The sequence below is a fragment of the Ranitomeya variabilis genome, chromosome 5, assembly GCF_051348905.1.
Source record: "Ranitomeya variabilis isolate aRanVar5 chromosome 5, aRanVar5.hap1, whole genome shotgun sequence".
Classification (NCBI taxonomy): Eukaryota; Metazoa; Chordata; class Amphibia; order Anura; family Dendrobatidae; genus Ranitomeya; species Ranitomeya variabilis.
This window is the reverse complement of record NC_135236.1, coordinates 142,349,530-142,359,883: the sequence shown is the minus strand read 5'-3', so window position 1 is coordinate 142,359,883 and position 10,354 is coordinate 142,349,530. Positions and strand designations below refer to the sequence as shown.

At 38.0% G+C, this 10,354-nt stretch overlaps 1 protein-coding gene across 3 annotated transcripts in view; it reads left to right on the top strand.

Moving 5' to 3' along the window:
* NR2F2 (nuclear receptor subfamily 2 group F member 2) overlaps nt 1-10,019 on the top strand; it is a 16,267-nt gene extending 6,248 nt beyond the window's left edge. Inside the window, exons 1-3 of one of the 3 annotated variants that reach the window (XM_077263401.1) lie at nt 1-382; nt 2,785-3,333; nt 7,196-10,018. The exon at nt 1-382 is cut by the window's left edge and continues 780 nt beyond it. In XM_077263401.1, coding sequence (XP_077119516.1) covers nt 1-382; nt 2,785-3,333; nt 7,196-7,470 — 1,206 coding nt within the window. In that variant the 3' untranslated portion in view covers nt 7,471-10,018. Of the gene's footprint in view, nt 383-2,784; nt 3,334-7,195 lie in introns of all 3 variants that reach the window. The other 2 variants (XM_077263402.1, XM_077263403.1) reach the window with 2 other exon arrangements.
* The last annotated feature ends 335 nt before the right edge of the window (nt 10,020-10,354 follow it).

The window sequence follows — 10,354 nt, the reverse complement described above, 5'->3', positions numbered from 1 at the left end:
CCAGGAACTCAACCTTCACAGCCACCTCCAGGGCAAGGGCCAGCGGGGGCCCCCCACACCCCACAGACTCCAGGGCAAGGAGTGCCCCCCAACACCCCTGCCCAAGCCAACCCCTCCAGCCAGAGCAGCCAGAGCCAGGGGGACAAGCAGCAGCAGCAGCAGCAGCACATCGAGTGCGTGGTGTGCGGGGACAAGTCCAGCGGCAAGCACTACGGCCAGTTCACCTGCGAGGGCTGCAAGAGCTTCTTCAAGAGGAGCGTGCGGAGGAACCTGAGCTACACATGCCGTGCCAACAGGAACTGCCCCATAGACCAGCACCACCGCAACCAGTGCCAGTACTGCCGCCTCAAAAAGTGTCTCAAAGTGGGCATGAGACGGGAAGGTATTGGGATTTCATTTGTTTTTCAGCCTATTGTTCTGTGTGATTCTCCACCAGCTCTATTATTAGTATTATTATTAGTAGTATTAGTATTATTATCCTTCTTCACTGTAACTTTCTCCTGCATGGCCAGGGCTGGGGGTCTGCTAGTTTGCCAGTGCCCTTCCTTCATCACCATCCTTGTGTCATCATCATCATCAGTAGCAAGAATTCTTCTTACTTATTATCATTATAATTTATATTACATTCACAAATATTTATTTAAAACCTCATTTTTTAATTTGCATAGTTTACCTAGGATTAATATAAAATGCAGACTATTTATTTTTATTTTTCTATCTATCTAATATCTATCTATCTATCTATCTATCTATCTATCTATCTATCTATCTATCTATCTATATATCTATATTATACGAATATATATATTCTTCCTAACACAAAACCCAATCTCCATGGAATAATCTCCCTGGCCCCTGTGACCTAGAATGTCATTCTGCACAGGAGTTAAAACTGATTAAGATCAGAAGGACAGTTTGGAGCTGGGTCTTGTAACACACACACACACACACACATACACACACACACACACACAAACACACACACACTCCCTCTCTCCCTTCTATACCCTCCATTAAAAAAATACAATTGAAGTTCCTGCTTCTAGAAGAAATCTAAATAGCCTGGAGGTCTTGTAGATGGGCTGTGTTGCTGTAGATGGTTCTGGGCATGTGTCTATATGTGTGTATGTGTGTCTGTATGTGTTTATGTGTGTATTTATATGTGCATGTGTGTCTATATGTGTGCATGTGTGTATCTGTGTATTTGTGTATATTTGTGCATGTGTGTATATATGTGTTCGTGTGTGTATGTTTGTATATATGTGGGCATATGTGTATATGTGTGCATGTGTATTTGTGTGTATATTTGTATATATGTGGGCATATGTGTATATGTGTGCATGTGTATTTGTGTGTATATTTGTATATATGTGGGCATATGTGTATATGTGTGCATGTGTATTTGTGTGTATATGTGTGTATATGTGTGCATGTGTGTCTATATGTGTGTGTATATGTGTGTATGTGTATACGTATATGTGTGCATGTGTGTATTTATGTATGTATGTATTTGTGTATATGTGTGCATGTGTGTCTATATGTGTGCATGTGTGGATTTGTGTGTATGTGTACACGTATATGTGTGCATGTGTGTATTTATGTATGTATTTGTGTGTATATGTGTGCATGTGTGTATTTGTGTGTATGTGTATACGTATATGGGTGCATGTCTGTATTTATGTACGTATGTATTTGTGTGTATATGTGTGCATGTGTGTATTCATGTATGTGTGTATGTGTGTGCATGTGTGTATTTATGTATGTATGTATGTATATGTGTGTATGTATGTATTTGTGTGTATATGTGTGCATGTGTGTATTTATGTATGTATGTATTTGTGTGTATGTGTGTGCATGTGTGTATTTATGTATGTATGTATTTGTGTGTATGTGTGTGCATGTGTGTATTTATGTATGTATTTGTGTGTATGTGTGTGCATGTGTGTATTTATGTATGTATGTGTGTGCATGTGTGTATTTATGTATGTATGTATTTGTGTGTGTATATGTGTGTATTTATGTATGTGTCCTCTTGTGAAAGTCAGAGCCTTTTGTGCTGTGGGCTGAGGCAGGGCCATGGAGCTGCTCGGTGCAGGCTGCCTCCTGGAGGCTAGGGGTTACAGCCTCTTCCTTTGTGTCCCAGCTGCTGGAGCCCTGTCCTGCTCACAATCTCACGCACATCTCGCTTCATGTTGCAAACTCACCCCAAATACTTTCCCAATCCCAGCACTTTTCTAGACATCATCTCCCCTCATTGTTCTGTCTTTCTGCATGCAAATGTAATGCAATAAAAACACCGAGGCCTGCAAGCTGCGAGCACATCCATCAGCCACATGATATTCTTCTTCTTCTTCTGTTTTTTTTATATCATTATAATTATGGGAGATATTTTTTTACAGTCTTATTTCAAAAGCTGAGTTATTTTTTGTATAAATATTTTTTTCTAAATATATATATAATTAAAATGAATCGACGATATCATATGTGTAGATGGGAGAAGGAAACATAAGGACATTATGAGCCCATATGGGAGAATAAATTGAATGTCTTCGCGTTTGGGAAGTCAGCAGATTTTCTTTTATTATTAAGCAAGCGGAGAGGAGATGTTGGAGCCATTGTGGACGTGTGCTGTACATTATGGGTGTTGTAATTTAATCATAAAACACAATAAAAGCGAACATCTAGGGAGAGGATGCAATGGGCTAGAATGGGGAGTTTTATTTTTTAGAGCTAGGGAAAAGAAACACTTGAGACCATGTTCCCCACAGATATTAATTGCTGTAGTTTCTTCTCTATTCACTGCAGCCGTACAGAGGGGCAGAATGCCACCCACACAGCCTACCCATGGCCAGTTCGCCTTGACAAATGGAGACCCCCTCAACTGCCATTCCTACCTATCCGGATATATCTCCCTTCTCCTGAGAGCAGAACCCTACCCGACCTCCAGATTTGGCAGCCAGTGCATGCAACCCAACAACATCATGGGCATCGAGAACATTTGTGAGCTGGCGGCCAGGATGCTGTTCAGCGCGGTGGAGTGGGCGCGGAATATCCCCTTCTTCCCAGACCTGCAGATCACCGACCAAGTGGCGCTGCTGCGGCTGACCTGGAGTGAGCTGTTTGTGCTGAACGCTGCCCAGTGCTCCATGCCCCTCCATGTGGCCCCTCTGCTGGCAGCGGCGGGGCTGCACGCCTCCCCCATGTCTGCGGACAGAGTGGTGGCCTTTATGGACCACATACGAATCTTCCAAGAGCAAGTGGAAAAACTCAAGGCATTACATGTGGACTCGGCCGAATATAGTTGTTTAAAAGCTATAGTTCTCTTTACTTCAGGTAAGAACCAGGATTATTTCTATCCATCAGTTATCATCTCTGCACCAATGTCTGCCTGTGTATTATCCATCTATTATCTATCTATCTATCTATCTATCTATCTATCTATCTATCTTTATTATCTATCTATCTATCATCTGTCTATCCATCCATCTATTATCTATCTATCTATCTATCTATCTATCTATCTATCTATCTATCTATCTATCTATCTATTATCCATCTATTATCTATCTATATATCTATTATCTATCATCTATGTATGTATGTATCTATCTATTATCCATCTATTATCTATCTATATATCTATTATCTATCATCTATCTATGTATGTATCTATCTATTATCCATCTATGTATCTATCTATAATCTATCTGCTATCTATCTATCTATCTATCTATCTATCTATCTATCTATCTATCTATCTATCTATCTATCTATCCCATATCCATCTATCTTTCAATTATCTATCTATCTATCTCTCTATCTATCCATCCATCCATCCATCCATCATTTTATCTATTTTCATGTGACTATCCAACTATCTATCTATCCATCTATTATCTATCTATCTAGCATCTACATTTATCTGTCTGTCTATTATGTATTATCTGGCTATGTATCTATGCATTTCTATATCTATTTTCTCCACATATATGTATGTGCTTATCTATTATCTATCCATCTATAATCTACATTTATCTGTGTGTCAATTATCTATCTATCAATCTATCAATCATCAATCTATAGATCTATTTATTATCTATTTATCTATCTATCTATCTATCTATCTATTATCTATCTATTATCTATCCATCTATCCATCATTTTATCTATTTTCTCCAAATTTTCATGTGACTATCCATCCATTCATCTATCATTTATCTGTGTGTCTACTATCTATCTATCTATCTATCTATCTATCTATCTATCTATCTATCTATCTATCTATCTATCTATTTTTCCACATTTACATGTATTTGCCCATCTATCTATTTATCTATTATCTTATCATTTACTTTTACAAAATAGAAAAACATTGTATTAGAGTTAATTACTGTAGCAACTTGCAGAAGTGTATTTTTATTTATTATTAGAGTTCATATCACAAATATCAATGTCCACAACTCCCCCTGACTATAACAAATTCCCAAAAATATGGTAAAGACAAACGATACCAATTTACCAATTTATGAATCTCAGATCATTTCGGGAGATGATGTAAAAAAACCTGAATGAAATACTGAAGTGGAGTGCTGTGGTGTGAGGCAGAAGGTGGCCGTGCAGCCCTTCCTTGCTCGGTTACCTCCAGGGCTCAGTCCCCCTCTGGAGTGCAGCTTCCAGCAGGATCCGCTGTTTGTTTAGCTGCATGGGCCCAAATCATTGGGATTCCTAATGTATTTGTGAATCGGACGAGTTAAGACAGGCAGTTAGGATTTCACTTCTCGGCGGCTGTAACTTTAGACAGAATACAACTTTTAAGTGTAGAAACGAGAGGCAAGCAGCCCCATTATTTACCCTCGGCATGCAGTGGGGGCAGGGAAGGGAAAGACATGCAGAGAGAAAAGTTTGCAGCCCTCTAAAAAAAAACCACACACAAAAAAAGTATAATAATATTAACAATAATAATATTCACACTACAGTCAGCCCCGAAGATTGTGATCACATGGAGACTCGATTTTAGTGTGATTTGTATGAAGCAGGAATTAATACATTATTATGGGGTGCAAATAGGGTGTATTTTATAATATCACAGGATTGAACTCAAACTTTACAGCGCAAATTATAATTCAAAAATCTGATAAATGAGCGGCCTCAGTCACCCCAATGTCGCTGCGATCTTCAGTATCCGTGTGAATGTGTGCCTATATATGTGCTGTATTCCACAGCAAAGCCAGTCACACACATATTGCACAGCCTTCCTTCTGATTAAATAAGAATTTGCAGACATTCGTCGCCTGAGGCTTTCACTGCAAAAATTGTTAGATCACAAGTTATGTGTTTATCTTTCTACTTATCTGATCTTAAAAAATAGTGATGATAAGTGAAATCCCAACAGCGTGTATACAATCAGATATTTACCAAATACATTATTATTATTATTATTATTATTATTATTATTATTATTATTATTACTATTATTATTACTGTTATTACTACTACTATTATTATTATTATTATTATTATTATTAATTCATGTGTAGAGTGCACATTGCATTCACACTGCCACCCAATTTGTTCCCCAGTTATCCCCTCCCCCCCTAAATATAGCTGAGAGAAACTGGATCTGATGTAGCAAAGTGTAGCTTGCAAGGTTAGGGACCTATCTCCCAGGTCATATTGGATTTGTCTCCATTGTCATCCTATACACACGTGTATAATGGATGGGCATGGAGTGAAAAGACTATTGATGGTCAGATCATGTTTAATTTGTGACTACCGGATCATGTTATGATATGTAATGTGCGCTTGATTAAAAGTTGTCAGAGGTTGCAGTGAGGGTTGTCAGTATGGGGTAACCTTGTCTGGGGTTCACTAAAATCTAACAGAAATAAGTTACACGCTGGAGTCTTTTCCCTCCACATGATTCAGATAATTCGCATGCCTTTTTAATGTGGTGGACAACAATGTCCATTTCCGAGAAGCCAATGGCAGTTTAGGTCGCAACCCAATCTCCAGACAGAAGAATTGGTGATTTAAACCCCCCTCTGCATTGTATTTAATGGTCAGAGTCTCCCTGGACCTTCTCTAAAGGTACCGTCACACTAGGCGATATCGCCAGCAATCCGTGACGTTGCAGCGACCTGGATGGCGATATCGCTGTATTTGACACGCAGCAGCGATCTGGATCCCGCTGTGAAATTGCTGGTCGCTGCTAGAAGGTCTGCACATTATTTGGTCGCTAGGTCGCCGTGTATCGCCGTGTTTGACAGCAAAAGCGACGATACCAGCGATATTTTACACTGGTAACCAGGGTAAACATCGGGTTACTAAGCGCAGGGCCGCGCTTAGTAACCCGATGTTTACCCTGGTTACCAGCGTAAAAGTTAAAAAAACAAACAGTACATGCTCACCTGCTCGTCCCCCAGCCTCTGCTTCCTGACACTAAAGCGCCGGCCCTAAACTGAAAGTGAAAGCAACAGCGGTGACGTCACCGCTGTGCTGTTAGGGCCGGAGCTCAGTCAGCGTCAGGATGCAGAGGCTGGGGGACGCGCAGGTGAGCATGTACTGTTTGTTTTTTTAACTTTTACGCTGGTAACCAGGGTAAACATCGGGTTACTAAGCGCGGCCCTGCGCTTAGCAACCCGATGTTTACCCTGGTTACCCGGGGACCTCGGCATCGCTGGTCGCTGGAGAGCGGTCTGTGTGACAGCTCTCCAGCGACCACACAGCGACGCTGCAGCGATCGGCATTGCTGTCGCTATCGCTGCAGCGTCGCTTAGTGTGACGGTACCTTAAGCCCAGCTCTAGTAGAGGAGGATAAGAGTTTGCTTGGCTGATTCTGAACAACCAATACTGACAAGATGATCTTTAAAAGAGCCACTTAAGACATTTGCTGAGACTAAAGAAAAACATATAGTCCTCCAAGGGAGAATATATTAGAGTCCAGGACTGCTATTGTTGATGAGTGAACATCAGATGCTGCTCTTGCCATGGAAGGAGTCATTAGTAGGCCTCTGGTACACTTGTCCATGTGTCTAGATCTCAGCCCCAATGTGTTGTTGTATTTATGAATTAACAATTTCCAATAATTGAGGGGGGGGGGTGCTCCATATATTTGTGACAGGCCTTCTGGCTAGTCCAAGTCAAGCCTCAGCACAAGTGATGCTATAATGACATTGTTTCTCACACTTTCTTGCAGATGCCTGTGGTCTGTCTGATGTAGCTCATGTGGAAAGTTTGCAGGAGAAGTCCCAGTGTGCATTGGAAGAATATGTTAGAAGCCAGTACCCCAACCAGCCTACAAGATTTGGCAAACTCTTACTCCGCCTGCCCTCCCTCCGCACTGTGTCCTCCTCTGTCATAGAGCAATTGTTTTTCGTCCGTTTGGTAGGTAAAACCCCTATAGAAACGCTCATTAGGGATATGTTACTCTCTGGGAGCAGTTTCAATTGGCCCTATATGTCCATTCAATAAAGTAAAAGGATTGATTGGGGGTGGGAAGGGGGAAGGGAAAATTAAAAAAATAAATAAAAAATGAAAAAAAGACTCTGGGGTATGTTGGCTTAAAATTCCTTCTGCTAAGGCTGTTACAAGTTTACTTAAAGAAGAGGGAAGAATTTATTGGACTGTGAATTAAAAAACAAAACCCTAAACATAAAAAGACTATCGATGAACTCTTATCAGAATGCATTTAAACCTGTCTCGTTCAGAACAACTTGCTACGTATCTTTTTTTTTTTTTTTTGTAAAAAAAAAAGAGAAAAAAAAAATCAGAAAAAAACAGGGAATTTTAGTCTTTTTTGTAACCTTTTAAAAATATCGCTAAAAGTGCATTTATGGATATGTGGAGACAATTAGCAGAAAGAAAGTTCTTTTTTTTTCTTCCAAATTCTAAATTGTCCTCTGTGTCTATGTATCTATTAGCTGTTTTATTTCTTTCTTTTTTTTCCCAATTTGTATTTTCCTGGTTCCAAACCAGTTTATTCTGTGGTTCTATAATATTAATATTATTTTTTTTTATAAATATATTCTTGACTTAAGAGAAAAAAAAACCTGTATCCTTAAAAGTATATGTTCTGTAAGAATTAAAACAGAGTCCACAAAATATCATAGGGGAAAAAATGGAACTTAAAAGAAAAAATTGACACTAGGAATCTAAGTTGGAAGCGCACTTATAAGTGATGAGCCTAATTTAATTATTATTGAGACATGTAATTATTTACACAGTTGAACCACGTTTCTTCATTACACAAGACAGATTTTTTTAATATTATTATAATTATTATTATTTTATTTTCATTAAAAAAAAAAGACAAACTGTGGGGTTGAAGTGTAGGGGGATTCAGTGTCTAAGACACAGCAGCGCTTTAGATAAGGACAATTCATGTTCCATTCAGTATTCTTCATTCTGTTCTGAAGCTCCTATATAACTGTTTGTATATTTGCAAATCCCTTTGTATTATAATTGTTGATATTTCCATTTTTTTAAAGAGACGAAATACAATTGAAATCAGCATGACAAATAACACTGTTGGCACTTATACATAATGTGATTGATGCGGTAACTAGATTTTACAGTTTTGTGTTACAAAAAAAAAACTGAAGGTTTTTATTTTTTTTTTCCTTTTTTGTTTTTTTTTTGTTCTGTTTTTTTTTTTTTTTAAGTGCAACTTTTTTTCTGTATACTGTAAAAGTTATAATAACTGAACTGTTTGGTCGAGTCTTTGTGTGTTATATTTCAAGAAAAAAAATGAAAGTATTCAGAAATTAAAATATTATTTGATATCTGAAAACCCTTTGGCTGTGACAAGTGTCTTTAAAAAAAAAAAAATCACAAAAACCTACAAGGAATGATATGATCCATATCCCAAGTGTTTCTTTTAATTACCCACCCCCCTTCATAACATAGGGGGTCTGGCTGCAGAAGGGGTTAATTTAATTTGCTTTTTTTTTTTTACCCTATCCCCCCCTCCTCTCATTATGTTTGCAGTGTATTTGCATGCCTAATTCGGCAGGAAACGCTTAAACCAATGGTTTATCTATGGTTTAAGAGGTACTGGACATTATTATTGCAACCCTTTCCTAGTAACCTAATCCACTATTTCATTAAAAATGGATTTCCTAGGCCCATAACTTCTAAGTGCCTGTATTTTAGCGAACTTATATTGTTAAACTGATCCAAAAAAAAAAAAAAAAATTCTTCTGCATCTATTTTATGAACCTGAGAAATAAGAGGACTATTTTGTAAATATCTGATATACACGCACATATTTGGGGCAAGCCAGTGGCACATTTGTATATACAGGTCAGTTGCTTTTTTTTATTGGGATTTCTGTTTTTTTTTTTCTTGGTTGCTCAATAATATTTTGTGATATGCGTTGTTTGAGAGAACCATCACTAAGGTGACTTAGATTAGAGGGTCCCTGTAAAAAAAAAAAAAAGTCATGTACAATTTAGTATTATTATTATTATAAATCCCTTGCATTCTGCAAGGGACTTTAGACCTTTATAATAGAACCAGGAAGGGTTAAACATATATGTAGGCATACACAGATTAATGGCATTTGTTAATATTGGGGGTATATTTTGTACAAAAAAACAATGGCCATATTTTATCATTATTCCAATGTATTTTTTTTATTATTTATTGTCAATGCACGCGTGGACCATGATTTGCTGTGTGACTGGGGCTGATTCTGGTGCCTGGCACAGATACATAGGAGGACACTGAGCATAGAGCTGTGCACACAACACACATTCGCAGAGTATTACTGACCTCTACTTTTAGCTTCCTCTATTGCAAGTTATTGCATTTGTCAGTGGATGAAGGGTTTTGTTTTTTGTTTTTTTTTGTATTACAAAAAATATATATATATATATCACAGGAAGTTGTTTTTTTTTTTTTTGTGTTTAGCTTGTTGTAAACCATGTGTTGTAAATTGTCTCATTGGTATTAAATTATAATTTATGAATTTCAAAACTGAAAACTGAGTTAGTCCCTCTCCTTATTGTATGCGAGCAGCCATAGTGCTGATGATGAGGATGATGATGGTGGCTGTGGTGACAAAGCCAAATGTATGTGTGGGGGGACAGAATTAGAAGGTTATTTATACTAAAGTTTTCCTTTTCGTGCTGAGTTGGGACAAAAGATCTTGCTAGGACAAAAGAAATGGAATGGAATGGGGGTGGGGGTGGGGGGGTGATTTAGGAGCAACCTCTGGGAGATCCTTAACTTTATATATATATATATATATATATATATATATATATATATATATATATATAATTTTTATTTAATTTTTTTTTTATTTATTTTGCTGAAAGGGGACGTCCCCCTATGTTTAAGCAATATAAGGGGT